The 19637-nt window shown below is 45.7% G+C and overlaps 1 protein-coding gene across 1 annotated transcript in view; it reads left to right on the top strand.

Moving 5' to 3' along the window:
* The window catches only part of KIF11 (kinesin family member 11), a 1847788-nt gene that overhangs the window by 1377221 nt on the left and 450930 nt on the right, over window positions 1-19637 (top strand). Inside the window, exon 17 of the mRNA XM_044055639.1 lies at window positions 13256-13381. Coding sequence (XP_043911574.1) covers window positions 13256-13381 — 126 coding nt within the window. The remainder of the gene's footprint in view (window positions 1-13255; window positions 13382-19637) is intronic.

The raw sequence follows: 19637 nt of genomic DNA, 5'->3' as shown, positions 1-19637 counted from the left end.
AGGCGCCTACGCAGCCCCTGACTACCACAGAATTGGAACCCCAGAGAAGCTGCGGATTCTCAAGCGGAGTCTACCAGGCCAACGCAGCCATTTTCTTTAGGCCCTTCTGACACCGGAGCAGAAGGAGACCCCCGGTGCAGTAGAAACACCAATGGTTGCAGAAGGTGTCTTCAGGCAGACTACACTCACCATTAAATCTTATGCTAAGCTTAAAATTCCTTTAAAACCAAAAAAGGCTATACATCAGTCTACAGTTCAAGGCCCCATGCCTAAGAAACAGATGTTTAAGATGGCAGAAGATTTGATTACCCTAATCAGGGGTTCCCATCCCCCTCCAGATAAAAGACCAAGACAAGAGGAATATGCTTCCTCTGATCAGGTTTCAATTTCCTCAGATTCTTCTGAGGAACGGGATTACACTTTTCCCCCTTATGAAGACTCTGATGCTGAAGACTCTATTCCCTCAGCATCTCCCCCTGAAGAGACTACTCCTTTGGGAAAACTTTACATACCATGAGGGAACATTTCCACTGGGAAGGCAAAGACTACTCTGATTCTAAGAAAAGACAGAGTTCCTTTTACTACCCCAGCACAGACTACTTGCTATCCCTCCAGTTTTAGATATTGTGGATGATGTTTACTTGGAGTCTAGTCTACATTCAGACTCTCTACCTCCTGCTCCAGCCAAACCAGCGTACCTGGCTCACACAAATTCCTTTAGAAAAGCCCCGTGGCTGACCCAGAAACAATTTCCCAGGGTCCCAAGGGGGCTAAAGCTTCTATGGCTAAAAATCCTGTGCCCTCTGAAAGGGATTCCAGAGCCCTAGATAGATGGGGAAAGAAAATGTACACCGCAGCAACTCTGGCTATGAGAGCATTAAATTGTCACTCACATGCTGAAATATCAGCAATTCCTAATGTCTCAATTAAAACAAAAAATGAGCACACATACTGAACAGTCTGAATTCAAGGAAATGCAGGATCTGTTGCATGCAGCTGAACAGGTGGGCAAACATAATGTGGATTTGATTCATTGGAAGCTTCCTGCAGAGCAGCTGTTACTGGGTCTGTCATACGTAGACATGCTTGGTTAAAAGAACAAACCCTACCTGATCATGTTAAAGCAAAATTATTGGATGCACCTTTACAGCAGGATGCATTATTTGGTGTCAAAGCAGAAGAGGTTTTAAAGAAAATGGAGGATAAGGCAAAGTTTATGCTGACTGTCAAGGATTTTTTTACAGGTACAACTCCCTAGTTTCAGCAGAAATTGGCCAACAAAAAACTGGTCCTTTCCAGCTCCTGACAGATCACAGAGGGGCAAATACAGACTCCCAAGGGGCAGAGGTTAGTCACAAGGCCCTTACAGACCTCGCCAATGGGGTACTGCTACCCAGAAAGGAGGAGAAGACAGGCCCCAATGTAGCAGAAGACAAACACAATGACTCAATCCTCAAACTACCAAGCAAATCTCTCCTGGCAGCTCCCTTGGGAGGAAAATTAGCATTTTTGCAGACAACTGGCACGTCATCACAAGACAAATGGGTCCTAAACATTGTCTCACAGGGATACAGATTCCGCTTTCATACCTTGCCAAGGAGAAAAGGAATGCCAAACCTGCCACCAAATCAATGGGCAGAGGCACAAAAACAAATTATAGCTCTCATGGACATGAGCCATTCTACAAGTGCCTACATAGGAGCAAGGACAAGGATTTTACTCAAGACTCTTTCTAGTCTCAAGAAAAGACTAAGCATGGAGACCCATTCTGGATCTTTAAATTCTGAACACCTATCTGCAAGTACCAAAATTCAAGATGCTAACACTACAGCAGCTTCTTCCCTTGCTGGGCAAGAATGCTTGGCTAGCAACGTTGGACCTCAAGGAGGCATACCTCCATGTCCCTATCCGACAAAATTGCAGAAGACACCTCCGCTTCATTGCAGGTTCAGCGCATTATCCATTCTCTGCACTGCCCTTTGGCTTATCTACTGCGCACAGGGTCTTCACAAAATGCCTGGCACCAGTAATTGCATACTGCAGACAGAGGAATTCAAATATACCCATACCTGGACGATTGCCTTATTCAAGCAGAACACAAGGACATTCTTTTAAAGCATCTGGCATTTGTCAAACACCTAAGTTGCCTAGGGTGCACAGTAAACGAAAAGAAATCAAAACTAGTGCCCTCACAAAACATAATATTCCTGGGTTCCAGCTTGAATACAACGGCCCAGATGGCTTATCTCACGCCAGACATGCAACAACAGCTGACTCAATATTTCAAAATAATGGCAACAAAGACCCAACTCCCTGCAAGAAAAATTCTGCAGGCCTTGGGATTCATGGCATCTTGCATACTAATACCATTTGCAAAACTGCATATGAGGAAATTACAATGGTACCTGAAAAGCATATGGACTCAACACAGCCACAGCTTGGAAACAATACCACTCATTCCCTGCCTTCAACAGGAGTTTCTATGGTGGGCACAGGCATGTCACCTCAACAAGGGTCAGCCTTTCACCTTACCCACAGCCAGGCAAACTGACAACAGATGCATCGGACTATGCCTGGGGAGCACACATGGCAGGACAGTGCATTCAGGGCAAATGGACTACAGATCAAAGGCATCTGCATATCAATCAAAAAGAAATGCTAGCAGTACAAAATGCCCTAACAGCTTTCAAGGACCTCTTAACCCAGGACTACTAATAAAGATGGACAATACCACAGTAATGTGGTACATAAACCAGCAAGGGGGCAGATATTCCTACCCTCTATGCAGGCAAGCAATGACCTTGTGGAACACTGCACTGTCTGGCTCAATTACAAGCACAATTCCTGCCAGAAAAGAAAAACACATTGGCAGACTACCTAAGCAGAAACATCATGGATCCACATGAGTGGAAACTAGATCCACAAGTATTTGCAATGATAGCTCAAAAATGGGGATGCCCAGACATAGATCTGTTTGCCAGCCCCCAAAACTACCAACTTCAAAAATTTTGCACAAGGACATTCCATCCACAAGCTTGGAAAGTGGACGCCCTCTCATTCAGTTGGAAAACATTAACAGTGTATGCCTTTCCTCCACTGCCTCTTCTAGCAAAGGTACTGCTGAAAGTCAGATTAGAGAGGCCACAAATTATACTCATTGCACCAGACTGGCCACGCCAGCATTGGTATCCAATTTTAAGGAACATGGCCCACCATGGATTTTACCCCAAATTCCTCACCTGCTCACCCATCGAGACGATCAGATTCTACACAGCCAGCTCAAGACTTTTAAACCTGGCTGCATGGCAAATTACCTAAACAACCAGCCAACACTTCTATCCAAAGCTATTATGGATGTCATTCTGGAAGCCAGGAGGTCCAGCACCAGGAAAACCTGTTCAGACAAATGGAAAAAGATTTTGCGCCTGGAACCAGGCTAAAGGCCAAAATCCCCTTGATCCAAACATTCCTCAGATTCTACAATATTTAACAGATGTTGCACAAAGGACTTTCCTTTTCATCTATTAAGATCCACGCCTCAGCAATTTCAGCTCATTACAACACTGATCCTCCTTTATTCTCACATCCACACCTAAGACAGTACATCCGAGGGGCTAAGAACATAAGACTGCCCAGGAGAGCACCAACACCTACTTGGGATCTCAACTTTGTTCTTGAAATGCTTACAGTGCCGCCCTTTGAACCAGCTTTTTCAGCTGATTGAAAATTTCTTTCATGGAAAACTGCCCTGCTACTAGCAATAACCTCAGCTAAAAGAGTCTCAGAGCTACAGGCACTAATGGCAGTGGAGCCTTTCCTCATTTTTAATCAAGACAGTCTCTCTACGAACTAACCCTTCCTTTATGCCAAAGGTGTTATCCAGCGTGGCCCTAAACCAAACCATTCATTTGCCCACCTTTTTCCCAAATCCCCAGAACAAAGGAGAAAGACTCCTGCACTCTTTGGACATTCACAGGCAATTACGTTACTACTTGGATAAAACTAAGGTTTTCAGAAAATCTGACCAGCTCTTTGTAGCCTGTGCTGCAGGATCACAAGGAAAAGCTATCTCAAAACAGACTATTTCTAAATGGATAGGGCATTGCATACATTTCTGCTACACGCATCATGGGAAACTGGTACCTGCTAACATTAGGTCCCACTCCACCAGGGCTACAGCTACATCAGCAGCCTTGCTCAGGGGAGTGCCAACCAAGGATATTCTGGAAGCTGCAACTTGGAGTTCAGTGCACACCTTCACCAAACACCATCACTTACCTCTATATTCGAAGTCTAGAGCTGGTTTTGCCACTGCAGTTTTGCAGGGCCTACTAGCTTCTTCTAACCTTGTTTAACTCCACCACCCATCCTTAGCTTTGGGATTTCAACCCAAGTGTGATGACTGCAGCAGGGTAACACGAACATAGAACAGTTTTGTACCTACCATAAATGTAGATGAACTAGCTGAACTTATCTATACCACTCTATCCTATACAACCTCTGTGGTGTATTTGCTTGTGCCTGAAGGTATTGTTTTATTTTTATATAGCTATATATGTATATTGCCTACCTATTGGGGGCACCTGACATCTGGGGCAAGAAAAACTGAAGAAAATGGTGTTGGATGCCTCTTGTATACCCCTGGTGCACTGACGTCAGGGAAGAAGCTACAGCAACAGACGCCGGACCAAGACTTAGGAATTCAGGCCAACTGCAGGACCGCCTGACGGCAGGATAACCCAAGTGTGATGACTGCATCAGGGTGAACACTCTAACATCTACATTTATGGTAGGTACAAAACTGTACTTTCAGCTTGTAAGCATCTGGTATCTGGTTCTGCTTCAAAGAAGCCTCTTTTCTCAAAGCCTTCAATTTGCTTTCCTGAAGCAGACTTGTACAAAGTGTCTTTAATCCGACATTAATCCCAAAGACAACAGCACCCCTTTGTGCAACTTTGTGGTTCAAGATGTATTTTGAGTGATCTCATCCAGGCTATCCTTGGTGCCTTGTTTTGGGGACAAGTTCTCTTTTGATGGGCTCCTTTGGATTTGGCAGACATTGATTGCTGTGTACAGTCTGTAGGATGCCCCCCCCCCCCCTCAATAATTGCTATGTCATGGTAGATATTTGTCTTGGACCACTGCTGCAGTAACACAACATGTCAGAATTACTCAAATTGACATTCAGCCTGCAATTCTTTTGTCACCTCCCTCTTGTGGGGCTGGCCTTTATCATGCCACAGGTAAGAAGATGATGTGCATAAACGGATAAAGATTGCACAGTCTTCATTTTTATTTGGACTAAGTGATCTGATGTTTCTTTCACTGTCATCCAGATGATACCCAAATCTGTGATAGGCACCCAAGTTGAATAGTTTCTCTAATAGTAATGTAGATTACTGTTACTGATTAAGGTCATGGTCTGGAGATATTTGAGCTCTGAGTGGCAAATACCACAAAACAGTTTTAGCCTTCACTGTCTGTTCCGTGATGAAAACCATTATATTTGTGCGCAAGCATTATGGTTCATTTAATAAGACTGTAGAGTGAAGGCGATGCAATTCATTGGTCTTTCGTAACAAGTGCTTATTTCAAAACATGGGGTCCCTTATCCCTGTGTCTTAGGGAGAATTATCTTCAGAAAGTGCACGCAGATTAAATGCCAACATAAAATAGGTTCATGGGTAAATGCTAGGTAGGCAGTCTGCAGGCTATAATGCACACACTGCTAGTAACTAGACAGTTAAAGGTGAGAATTAAACAGTATCATGTGCTTGTGTGGTAAGCATGTTGACTGCTAAGTCAACTCCCAATGTTTGCTACTCATAAGGGCAGTCAGCAGCAGCAAAAAACAGCTACTTAACAGGAAAGTCAGTAATTTCTCCATAAGAATCTTGTGCTTAAATATCTCCATTGTCACTGGAGCACATTGGCTTGCAGTTCTAATACCCAAACTTAGTTATATTGAACATAGTGCTCTTCATTGGACAATGTTAACCTAGCCGCAGCCAGAATCAACAGGATCCAGCCACTGGCATTAGTTAAGGTCAGCATCTGATTTGTATCATGCCAAGCGGGTGTTAAACAAAAAGTACTTGTTGGGGAATTTCTGACTTTCTGTGAAGGAGCTATCTTTTTGCTTTTGATATCACTCCTCGTGTAGTAAACATGGTAGCAACTGCATGAATACTTCACAGCTTTAAGAATGTTTCCATTGCAGGCATTCATGGCATACCATTTCATTCCTTCATAATTTCACCAAACACTGTTTGTGGATCAGCACTTTTCTGATTAACTTGTCCTAATTCTAGTTCCTGCTTTTCAGCTAGTTTCAGTTCTGGTTGGGAACCTTTCCAATCCTAGACCCAATTAGGAGAGCATCAGGTATCAAGTACCTGCTGACAGTTCTCTATGTAGCCCCTCCTTGGATGTTTCTTAATATTGCTGATATCCTCCCTCCCCCAATCCACCAGCTGCTTTTTTTTTAGTTTCCTGCAAGTCCAGGGACTTTCTTTGTACACTGGGTTTGCTTTATTACTTTGCATGAATTAGTCTGTCAGGATTGAGATCAAACTGGTGGTTGCAGTGAATCGATCTCTCCTTTTAGTACTTAATGTAAGAGTGTTCAATCTCGCCGTTTGTTCTTACACACTGGTTCGGAGCCTATCCTCGGCTCAGAGTCGGCCGAATTGCAAAGCTCTGAATCGGAGAAGCTTAAGACCAGCCCATATCCCACAATCCTCCCTGCCATTACCCAGATATAGTTTGCCGCTGCAACAGATCGGATCGAGGGGAGCTCGGACCAGATAGAAAATTGAGTTTTGCTTACTATTTACAGATATTTTTTCCTGATATTACCTTATTACCTTATAACCTTATAATTCTTAGATTATAGAAGTGCTGTGTGTTATATATATATATATATATATATATATATATATATATATATATATATACCCTTTTTTTTTTCTTCAGGCACCCTTTGTGGCCTAACCCTTTTTCTTTGGGTGTGGTTTTTGTGAGTGTCTTCTTTATATAGCCCTTTCCACATATATATATATTCATATAGGATTAGCATTTTTTTCTATACTCATTAGTTATTGTTATATTACTATGTCAGAAAAAGCTAAATCTGGCTTTAAAAGATGTCAGTGTGGGCAGAAAATGTCCATTACTGACAATCATGCTTCCTGCGCTCACGGTCTTGGCCCTCTCCATCTCCTTCCTTTAGCGGGAGGGTCATGACAGATAGGCGCAGGAAGCTCATAGACAGAGGGGATTACTGAAGCTGCCTTTCAGAGGCTTTGGACAAGTCGGATCAGGCTTCCATGTCATCGGCTCAGAGTTCATCTTCGGGGGTTCATTCGCCGTTCCACAGATCTCTATGTATCTTTTCCTGAGCCCCAGATCTTTGTCTGAGACTGATGTGGATCGTGTCGTGCAGAAACTCATGGAAAACATGGCCCTTTCCAAGTTAATTGCAGTTTCCTCCCAGTTGGTGTCGAAACTAGAAGGCCTCCCCATATCTCCAACGGGTCCTCCTTAGAGACCCATCCAGATCGAGGATGACCTGATGATAGTGGAGCCCTCGGTGCGAAACAGTTCATTGCTTTGGACCCGATAGGGGAGTCGCGGAGCTGACTGTCTTTGCTCGGTTCCGGGGCCGAGATTCGTACCGACCTGTTGGTACCGACTCTCCCTCTCGGGGGGCCTCTGCACAGACTGGCTCGGCTCCATCCTTGGGCCAGGAGCCCACGGCACCTGGGTCTGGGATGCTTCCGTGTTCTTCGGAACCGGGCGAGCCCTCGACCAGGGGTTCGGGGGCCTTTGACCTTATGAGGAAGGTATTGTCTGCACAGACAACCACATCATCAGGGGAATCTTCTTCCCCAAAAGGGCCACTTTCTGTTTCTGCTCCCACGATCCATCCCAAGCGTAGAGCCCAATTGCCTCAGCCACCCCCAGAGGGTTCCCCCTGTTCCTTGTAGGTCTCACCAGAAGCCCCCTCTGATGAGGTCCCGAGGAAACGGTTGTGCAAGAGGAGGCACATAGATTCCGCACAGGAATCTCTAACGTCTGACACCGACTTGGATGAGGCAGAGGGGTCCCCCAAATCACCCTCTGAGGATGTGTCATTTGCAGACATCCTGGAGATCTTGAAACGGAGGGGTGATTGGCAATCCTTAGCCCCTACTGAGGACGAGTCGGTGCTGCTGAAGGCTTTTAGGGCTCAACCTTCTACCTCCTGGGTGACTCCGCCCTTCGATGAATTGATGGATTTGGTTGCTCGAAGGGCGTGGGAGGCACCTGACACAGTGGAACCAGTCCCTAGGAAACCAAACAAGTTCATCACTGCCCCCCAAGATAAATGTCATCTCACCAAGGGAGTTCCTGTTGACGCTATGGTGGTGGCGGCAGCCACGAAAAAGGAGATGTCTAAGTCTTCCTCATCTGTTCATCCTCCTAATAAGGATTCTAGGACTATGGACAGATATGGGAAGCACATTTTTAGTTCAGCGACTTTTTCCATGTGTTCGCTAAACTATCTGACCCACTTCACACGTTTGCAGAGAGATCTCATCAAGGAGCTGACAGATACTCTCCAGGGTAACACAGATGCTGCTGTTTCAGAAAAGGTAACAGCACAACTTAACACCATCACCTCCGTAGTAAACTTATCCATAAGGCTCATCTCGTATGCAGCCGAGGGATCGAGTAGAGCTGCAGCTTCAGCGATTGCTCTTTGAAGACAATCATGGATGCGGCTGTGCTCCTTTTGCGGAAGCCTTCAAGTCTTCTTTTGCCAGTGCCCCTTTTGATGGTGCCACACTTTTCGGGCCCAAGGTTAAGGAGACTCTCACTCGGTGCGAGCAAGAGGGAAAGACCCTGTCTGCTGTCTGGGTCCGTTTTTCCGCTCCTACTAGACCGTATCCCAAAGGGCAACAAGGCGGAAAAATGTGATTCCGTAAGAATCGGGGATCTTTCCAGACCACACAGAGTGATACTTCCTCCAGAGGCAGAGGAGGGGGTAGAAATGGAAGATGCCGCCCCAGCGGCAGAGGGGGTCCACATAACCTAGGCGACAGGGATTCTGTCCCTGGGAAGCCTTTCCAGCACTCCTGAAGGGAGGCCCGGCTGTCCTGCTCTGGAAGCAGTCGGGGGTCGCTTGGCTTTATACCCACTGGCCTGGCTAAACATTACTTCGGATTCTTGGGTAAAAAGCATTATAACCAGAGGATACAAAATCCCCTTCACTTCAACGCCACCTCTACAAAGAAAGTTTCCAGACGTGCCACCCTGTTTGCGAAAGCTAGCAGCTGTAGAAATTTCAAAGCTGCTCGAAAACAGTCATCCAACCAGTCCCGGCGAACCAAAGAGAATTTGGAACTTACTCGAGGTTCTTTTTAGTTCCAAAAAAGACAGGGGACTGGAGACCGATCTTAGATCTCAGCCATCTTAACAACTTCGTGAAGAAGGAAAAGTTTCCGATGGTCACGCTTCAATCTATCCTTCCATTCTTACAGAAGGACGATTGGATGTGCTCTATAGATCTCGGACGTGTACTACCACATCAAAATGGCCAGACCGTCCAGAGATCACCTGCGCTTCCGGCTGGGAGCCAGTCACTTTCAGTTTCGAGCTCTGCCCTTTGGACTCACCTCAGCCCCCAGGGTATTCACCAAATGTATGGCAGTAGTTGCATCTCACTTGAGACGACAAGGATTCCAGGTGTTTCCCTATCTGGACGACTGGCTCCTCACCGCCACCACCGAGTGTCGCCTATTGCAAGCCAGAGACTACACAATCGGCCTTTGTTCCCACTTAGGTATATCCATAAACTTCGAAAAGTCTTGCTTATCGCCCTCACAGTGTATTTCCTTCATCGGAGCAGACCTAAATACACTATCGACACTACTGAAGCTCCCCCCAATAAGAGCTTCAACACTCAAACAGCAGGTCCTTCTGGTGAGCAAGAAAGCCCCAGCCAAACTGGTGTTTAGTGTTGGGACTGATGGCAGCCGCACTAATTGCAGTTCCTATGGGAAGGTTACACATGAGGATCCTACAATGGCTGCTCTTCGCGCAGTGGTCGTTCCAACACCTACCCCTAGCGCACGAGATCTGGTTAACAATCTTGCAGACGGGACCTCTCGTGGGTGCGCGATCAGAACCTCACTGTGGGTCATCCGTTCGTTCTACCCAGTCCAACAGCCACAATAACCACGGACGCTTCCCTGATAGGATGGGGGGGCCTTTTTCAGGGAAGAACAGTCCAAGGAGAATGGTCAAGCACGGAGTACACTCTACATATAAATGTTCTGGAGTTGAGGTCTGTGTTCCTGGCGATACAACACTTCCAAGCCCTCTTACCTTTAGGAACAGTAGCAGTTCAGACAGACAACATGTCTGTAGTCTGGTACATAAACAAGGGGGAACCAGGTCTTAGCCGTTATGCAGAGAGGCCATGAGAATTTGGCAATGGGCAGAGTCCACGGGTCGCTTTCTGATAGCAACGCACATCCCAGGGTCATCCAACGTCATTGCAGACAGGTTGAACAGTGCCATCCTTTTACCTCACGAGTGGTCCCTCAATTCACAGATGGCGGAAAAGATCTTCCGCAAATGGGGCCATCCTTGCTGCGATCTGTTTGCTTCCCCGTTGAATGCAAAATGCAGAAGCTACTTTGCCCTTCTACCCCCTCCGGGGGATGTCCCCAGGGGCGCACTGATGCACGATTGGCCCCCGGGTCGCCTATATGCATTCCCACCGACTCCATTGATTCCCAGAGTTCTACAGAAAGCCAGGAACCTGGAAAGGACTATAATACTCATTGCCCCATTCTGGCCTCGTCAAATATGGTTCCCCTTTCTTCGAGCCCATCAAATAGAGGAAACATGGATTCTGGACACAGTACCAGATCTACTGCCACATTCGTCGGGAGTTCCTCACTCGTCTCTACAGTCCCTCAAACTAGCAGCTTGGCTGCTCCGCTTCCCTGCCTAGCCAGGTCTCATCTACTCCCTCCGGCAGTTCAACACATTCTGGTTGCTTCTCATAAAGCTTCCACTACTAAACTCTATACGAGTAAGTGGAAATGCTTTGTATATTGGGCATCTAGTCAGAACTTAGACCCCTTGGTAGCTCCTCTACATAAAATTTTATCCATCCTTTTTCACGAAGGAGCTTCTACTTCTACGCTAAGAGTACAGTTGGCGGCCATATCAAACTTCCATATTGGTGAGGAAGGTTCTCCAATATGTCTCAGACTTTGTAAGGCCTTTATGAAAGGAGCCTTTCATCTTAGACCGCCTGTCAGAAAACCTTTCTTTCCATGGAGCCTGAATTTGCTGCTGTCGCAACTCATGTTGCCACCCTTTGAACCTGCTTCGTCATGTCTCTTAAAGTTGTTATCGTGGAAGACGCTGTTTCTCGTCACCGTGACCTCAGCTCGTAGAGTCTTAGAGCTGCAGGCATTATCGGTCAGACCACCTTACTTGATATTCCATCCAGACAGGGTCTCTTTGCGTACATATCCATCTTTCCTTCCAAAAGTATGCTCAGTTACGAATATTAACCAGTCTATAGAACTCCCTACCTTTTTCAAAAACCATACTAACAAACTGGAGTATATTATAAACCAAAACCGAGATATAGTAGAGAGATTGAGCAGAATTTTCCAGGATTCCAAAGATTGAAAAAAAGAGACAAATCCACAGTTCAAAGACAAACACCATGTGTAATATATAGTGCTGCAGCAGAGGCGCAAATGAGTTTCTTCAGATGTGAAGAAACTCATTTTGTTAGTGAAAGCGCTCATCAGCTGCAGCACTATATTATACATGGTGTTTGTCTTGGAACTGTGTGGATTAAAGTTTTTTATTCAATGGAATCCTGGTTAAATTGATCTGCTGTCTCTCTTCACTTATCTTCGGTTTTTTGTATTATAATTTTTACATTATGTTTGGTTTCTTTTCCAATATTATTGTTATCTCTAAACTGGAGTATATGTTGCACAAGTTGGATGTTCACAGGCAATTAAGATTTTATTTAGATAGGACCAAAGCTTACAGGAAAACGGATCAGCTCTTCGTTGCATTTGCAGGCAATAAAAAGGGCATGGCAATTACTAAATGTACACTATCTAAATGGCTTGCTGACTGTAAAACATTTGTATACTCTAAATCAAAGCAATCCTTACCCACCAAACCTAAGGCCCATTCTACCAGATCCGTCTCCACTTCCTTAGCTCATGCGGCTCATTTGCCTTTGGGCACTATTTGTGCAGCAGCCACGTGGTCTAAACCACATACTTTCATCACTCATTATAGAGTGGACAAGGTCTCCAAGGATAGGACATCATTTGGTTCCACTGTGCTTAGGAACGTTCTTCCATGAGTCACTCGGGGTTATGGAGCTAGGGACGCTACCCGTGTGTAAGAACAAACGGTGAGATTGAACACTCTTACATGAAGAAGTTATGTCCTTACCATAACGTTCCATGTAGAATGTTCATCTCGCCTTTGTTCTTACACACACACACACACACACACACACACACACGTGCTTGGAAGAACTGGTAGGATTAGAGTCTGATCGACGTGTCTTGACCCCTTCCGGGGGTATATGGTACCGTGTGTTATGGGATATATGCTTAGACCATTAGTTATTACTATGGTGAGAAGTGTCTCTGAATGGCTGAAGAGTGTATACTTCTAGCACTGCAGGTGCTGGATCTTTCGGTCTGGTTTGTTTGCAGACTAGATCTGAGTTGATGGCAGGGAGGATTGTGGGATATGGGCTGGTCTCGAGCTTCTCTGAGATTCAGAGCTTTGCAATTTGGCCGACTCTGAGCAGAGGATCGGCTCCGAACCCGTGTGCAAGAACAAAGGCGAGATGAACACACTACATGGAACGTTATGGTAAGGACATAACTTCTTTTTTCTGCATGGTGCTAGTGAGGGATATGAATGCCTTCAGAAAAAGGCGGCTTCTGTGGAAAATAGCCAAAATGAGTAAGGAACAAGTCCCAATCATTGGCCCTCTGATATGGCAAGAAATTTTTCAGAAGCTGCTTTATATGTATTGCCTACTGACTGTTTTTATGTTAGCATGGATATGCAGTATTTTTAATCATAGATGTTTAATGGTAATATAGTTTGAAGTGTAAAATGTGCAGGCTGTATTGACTGGCTACTTTAGATTTCTACATTGACTTGCATTGTGCTAAATGTCTTACTTTTTCTGTGCGTCTAGGAAGAACACAAATACGGCATGGAAAGAGTCGTACATTCCACTCTTTTGCCTGGAGTTGCATCGTTAATGAAACTGAATGATTCATTGGTGCTGACATTCCAGAACTGTAATGCTTTAGCTGATCAGGTAAAGCATAAAACATTTTTTCCCACCTTTAGTATTGTCTTGAATGAGCTGTATTAATCTGTCAAATTAAATATTGGTTGGATATGGAAGTGTTAAACTGTAAAATGGCACTGTGTGAGAACTCTGCCTTTTTGTTTTAGCTATCTTGCATATTTTAAGTACTTTGTTTTCCTGTTTAATCCAACCACATCCAGATGGGATCAATCCTCATTGCTATTTGTGCTTGAACTGCCCCCTCCAGCTGTAAAAATAAATATTTTGTTTGAACAGAATCTTAATGCCATTTCTTCTGTCATTGCCACTTTTCCACACAAAAAAGGCTAATTTAATTTTGAATAGCTGTGTTAGACTGACTATAAAGCACTGTTTTTAGTACTGGACTTGCTTAAAACCACTGCTAAAGGAGGAATATTACTGCAGACACTTGAAAGATATGTCTGTTGATTAGGCTAATACTACAAAGTCTGAGGTCTTAGAATTCCAGGTTGTATAACTTAAGCTGAATGGAAGGTCTAGTATCTTCTGTAGCAATAAACTGTAAAGTGGACAGCTCTTACATATTTTCTTGATCTTCTTTTTTTCAGAGATCTAAGTAAATGAGGTTTTCTTAATTGAGTTGTGATTTGTGCTGCTCTACCCACAGTTGGCTAATTGCAGTTTTGCAGTCAATTTGTCAAGGTTATTTGTTGGGATTTTTTCATTTTGGACCACTTACTGTTTTGTGATGTCTGAAATATTCCTTCAATGATCTTGTTAGCAGAAAATGGTACCCCGGGCTAAACACCTAGTGCATGTATTCACCACACACACACACACACACACACACACACACACACACACACACACACACACACATGTTCCTTTTTTCCACCCTGTGCTTGCTTTCCACACACACTTTTTTTAACTTCGGCCAAGTTATTGCCTAATGGTAGGGAAAAATCTGCTAAAATGAGCCATCTTGAGGGGGCCATCATTCAGGCAGGCATCTGGGAGATTATGCTGCTACTGGCATCCCAGTAGAGGGTGCTTTTGTGCAAGTACTCAACCCAGTCCTGCATGGAGGAGAGTAGTTACTTTAGATCACTGTGGAGTTGATTGTTACTCTCTCCTTCCAAGTATATTCTCGCTTGCACCTACCAATGAGATGTAAGCCCACCCTCCAGAACTCCCACTGCAAGAGGGCTCAAATCGTTTAAGTACTGCAGTTGGGAGGGAGAGCTGGTCAACAAATAAACAAGTTTGGAAAGAATTTATCAGCTCAGATGGAGACAACTACCTAAACCACAATATGCTTTTTGGTCTGGGGTGTAAGGCCGTGGCTCATCTCCTTTAGACTTACTGAATGTCAGAACAAAACTGTGGCAGCTAGGTTACTTGACTGCAGTTAGGAAAGGATGCGTGTGTCTGTCTGAGGGATATAGGGTCTGCCTACAGACAGAGCATTTCTCCTGATTGAAAGCCAGCTTACTGAAAGGATGGTAGTGGGGGAGGGAGCACGAGAAGGAAGGAGGTGGTGGTGATGCTTTCCTCAGGGATCCCTATTTGTAAATGTCCCTTGAGCTGAGCAATTGATGCCCACATCCTGGTTGTTGCCGAAGATGGGTGGGGGGGGGGGGTCAGAAGTCGAAAGACTACATGAAGGTGTCTCAGAGGGCTCTCCTGTAGCTTTGTGTCAGGGTTCATCTACTTGATTTAAAAATGCATGTATGAGGAGGAACCTAGTAATTTTGGGTGATAGGTCGTTCTCCCTGGTGAGGGAGGCTGTGCCGCTGTGCCTGCAGGTTGAAAGCCGAATTCATCTGTTTACCTGCTCTTTAAATACTTGATAAATTGTATAGACCTATGGTGATTGGGTGGACATAAAGGTTTAAAGGCATTTACATCCTGTCAGTATGAATAACTTTAAGTCTTAGGAGGAAGTAACTAAAAGTTTAGTCTTTGATAATTTACTGCTTGTCCAGCCTTGGCATATAGGATCAGGTACCACAAATACTTTATGCAAAGTGTTTGGAGCCATCCTGGATACAAAGAGCTATATACATATCATGCTCCCACCCATCACCCCCAGGATAATGATGGTCCTGAGTTACTGTTTTGCCAAGCATCCAGGGAATGCACTGGAAGCTATCCTGAAAGCTTGAAGTTGTACTCTTCTAGCTTTTCATTGGTCAGGATGTATGTAAGGAAAACACATTTAACCCAGGAAACCTCTGATGGAGGGAATACAGGGTAGGGGAGCCAATAAAAGGTAAATGAAGGAGGAGGTAGTACACCAAAGCCATGGACTTTGAACACTGAGTTTCACAGGTTTGTGTGACTTGGTAACTTGTTTTTTGGGTGGTGATCTCATCAGTGCAGTAGGTTAAATATTTTAAGTTTCTGTTTTAACTAACGCCTGCCCTTTCTCTCTGAATCTACTTTAGCTATACTTGTATTTCACAGTTATATACAAGTTTACATATGCCTAAACCCCGAAACCAAAGTTACTATTGCAAGCAGTGTACTATTTTACAGTTTTAAAATGTGGATTTCCAGTGACTGTATGGTCCTTTTATGGTTTCTTTATTCATGTTTAACAGTGGTAGAGCAATGATGAGAAAGTTTTGCTATAATCTTCAGAATTTAATAAATCAGTTTAATGTCTCAATTCTTCCTCAAACATTGTACCTGATAATAACCTATATTTTAGCCATTGTATGGAGAATTAGCCAATTCCCTATTCATATGCTGCTGTATTAATGACATCAGGGAGTTTGCCTCTGGTGAACTGTCTTGCATCCGGCCATTATAAAAAAGTTAAATGGTACTGCTTATACCAATATAATAATGTAATATATAATATTACATATATGTAATGTATATAATGTGACGTCCTGCGACTCTCATGGACATCTGATATAAAATGGACATCAGCACACACCTTCAGAACTTTTCTGCCACCTGTGACTGCCAGCTGCAGTCATCACAATTTTGGAAGAAGTGATAAGTTGTCAATCTCGCCTTCATTCTTGCTGGATGGGTTCGGAGCCGAACCTCTGCTCCGACTCTGCCTAATACTAAAGCCCGCGAGCTATTTCTTCCGGCTCGAGGCTATCCTGTGTCCCATAATGCTAGGTGTCATATACCCAGATCTCGTTTGCCGCTTCAGCTACGAAGTTGCGTCTTTTTGCTGGCTCCAGGTTGTATTAATCTTTTTCTTGTATTTAGTCAGTTTTTTGGTTCTAACCTTGGCGATAGTTATTCCTAGTTCCTACCCTATAGATCCCTGTTTAGAATCCTCTCTTGGGTAGTTTTTTTTTTCTTCAGTTTTCCCCTCACTGGATAGTTAGGCCTTTGGCTAAACTCGTTCTGTTAGTTTCTGTAGCAGTATATCCCTTTGGATTTTTTCTGTAGATTTTTTCTTGTATGTGTGCGCCTAGAGTTAAACTGTGTTAAAAAGTGTTGGGTTTTTGTTTTTCTTGGTCTGTTACAAGCTCCGCTGTGTGTTGGCTGATGGTGACTAGACCGCTTAGAATTGTCTTTCTGCCAGTCATCCTTGTTTCAGGATGTCGAAAGACACCGAGGTCTCGGGCTTCAAGAAGTGTGACTCGTGCTGTCAGATGTCTGTGACAGACGGTCACACTTGTGTATATTGCTTGAGCCCTCTGCACCTGCAGGACTCTAGTTCGTCTGCCATACGTTCAGTCCAAGAGTCCTGCAGGAACGCAGAAACAAACTTATTTTGAGAGGCTTGTTGAAGCCTGAAGGTTCCCCGGCTAAGCCTTCGTCGGGTAAACCTTCCAAGCCTGCCAAACCATCGGCTCCATGTTCGGAGCCGTCGCTGAGCGGAGCTACTACTACTACCTCTGCACCAGTACCGGCCGGAACCAATGATTCGAGGCCTCAGTCTGCTCCGACTCTGCTGTTGGAGCTGTCTTCGAGCAGAAAGTGTTCCAGGTCTCCTTCCCTGGAATCTGTCCATTCGGCTCTGAAGTCTCCCTTGTTATCGGAACGGAGTCACAGGTCCCATTCCTCTCTGTCTTCCATGCTGTCGGATCATGACCTTGAGAGGGTGGTTAGCAGACTACTCAAGTCGCAGGCACTGGCCCAAATATTGCATAGACCTCATCAGGCAGTGGCTATCACTACTCCCTCTTCGATTCCTCCTCCGACTCTTCCTTTGAGTTCGGAGCCGGAGATCGTAGGGGTCGGGACTGTTGGATCGTCGGAGCCGATACCACTCCTTTCGGCTCCCTCGTCTGCTCCGATCTCTTCCTTGGTTCCATCCTTGGAGGGATCCGGGTGCCGGGACTCCCTCATCGGTTCCGAGGGGGTGAGTGGCATTGGACCCTTGTTTGACCCTGTTCTCCCTCTCGGAGCCTCAGCGCAGGTGAGTTTGGCCTTGGAGCTGTCCCTCTCTGTGCCGGGAGGAGTCCTTGTCTCTTCGGAGCGGGGACCCCCTTCCCTGCCTGATAGGGGTGCCTTTGGGGTCATGAGGAGTGTGCTGGCCCCTGTGCCTGCTCCACGGTCGGCTCCTTCGGCTCCTCCCTTTATGGTGCCTGCTTCAGTCTCTATCCGCCCTTCCAATCCAGAGCGTGGAAAACCGACGCTACAGGTAGCCCCATTGGGTGTATCCTCTTCCGAGGCCTCCCCTGATCCGTCAGGGGAGCCCCCTCGAGAGAGAAAATGCAAGAAGAAGCATGTAGACTCCCCTGAGTCAGTCACGTCTGACATAGACTTGGATGAGTCAGAGGGGTCCCCAAGGTCCCCCTCTGAGGAGGTCTCCTTTTCTGACATCCTGGTGATTCTTAAGCAGAGGGGAAACTGGTCTGCCCTTAACCCTTCCAAGGACGAGTCGGTGTACATGGATGCGTTCGGTTCTCGCCCTTCCACCTCCTGGGTGTCTCTGCTTTTCGACCCACTCATGGATGTGGTGGCTCGAAAGGTGTGGACTGCTCCGGATACTATGGAACCAACTCCCCGGAGGCCTGCAAAATTTTACAGCCCCTTCTGACAAGCAGTTTCTAACTAAGGGCGTCCCTGTTGATGCCATGGTGGTGGTGGCGGCGGCCACTAAAAAGGAGTTGGCTGACCCTTCAGTACCTGTCCATCCTCCTAATAAGGAATCTAGGACTATGGACAGGTATGGCAAGCGGATGTTTTCTTCAGCGACCTTTGCTATGCGGTCGCTGAATTTTGTGCCATTTCACCCGTCTCCAGAGACCTTCTCAATGAACTGAGTGATACCTTATAGGACCCATCAGCTGTGGGGTCTCAGGAAAAGATAAACTCCCAGCTGGGGACCCTGAACTCTATTGTCAACTCCTCCATGCGGCTCATTTCCTATGCAGCCGATGGAGCGAGTAGGGCTGCATGCACGAGCATTGCTCTAAGGAGACATGCCTGGATGCGGCTTTGCAATTTTGCTGACCCCTTCAAGGCGTCCTTCACTAACACCCCCTTTGATGGTTCTGCCTTGTTTGGACCTCAAGTGAAGGATACATTGACCAGGTGCAAGCAGGAAGGCAAGACTCTCTCTGCCATGGGAGTCCGTTTTTCTACCCCTTCTAGACCATGCCCTAAGGGTCAGAAGAGTGGGAAAATGTGGTTCCGCAAACCTCAGGGAGTACTGCCTGACGCACGTGGTCAGTTTCCCTTCAGAGGCAGAGGAGGTAACAATAATAGACGCCGCCTGTGGGGCAGGGGGGGGTGTGCAGAATCAGGGTAGCAGAGAACTCCTCTCTGACAAACCCTTCCAGCACCCCTGAGGAGCTGCCTGACTGTCCACCTTCGGAGGCAGTCGGGGGAAGACTATCGCTGTACCCAGAAGCCTGGCATTCCCTCACGCAAGACAAATGAGTACGGTCGATCATATCCGTGGGGTTACAAAATTCCCTTTGTTCACACCCCACAACAGCCAAAAGGGCCCCTTCCAGACGTTCCACCCAGTCTGAGGGAATCAAGCAGCACTAGAAATTTCAAAGCTGCTAGAAAAAAGAGCCATCCAGCCAGTCCCAGCAGACCAGCAAGGATCTGGAGTCTACTCCAAGTTCTTTTTGGTACCAAAAAAGACAGGGGACTGGAGACCTATTTTGGATCTCTGCAGGCTGAACAAGTCTGTTCAAAGAACAAAATTCCGGGTGGTCACTCTTCAGTCCATTCTACCCTTTCTGGGTCAGGACAATTGGATGTGCTCTATAGACCTTCAGGATGCGTACTATCATATCAAAATGAACAGGCACTCCAAGAGGTTTCTCCGCTTCCGGCTGGGAGCCAG

Source organism: Protopterus annectens, chromosome 14.part0 (assembly GCF_019279795.1).
Source record: "Protopterus annectens isolate FY-2018-M chromosome 14.part0, PAN1.0, whole genome shotgun sequence".
NCBI lineage: Eukaryota > Metazoa > Chordata > Ceratodontiformes > Protopteridae > Protopterus > Protopterus annectens.
This window is presented reverse-complemented; position numbering and strand designations above follow the sequence as displayed.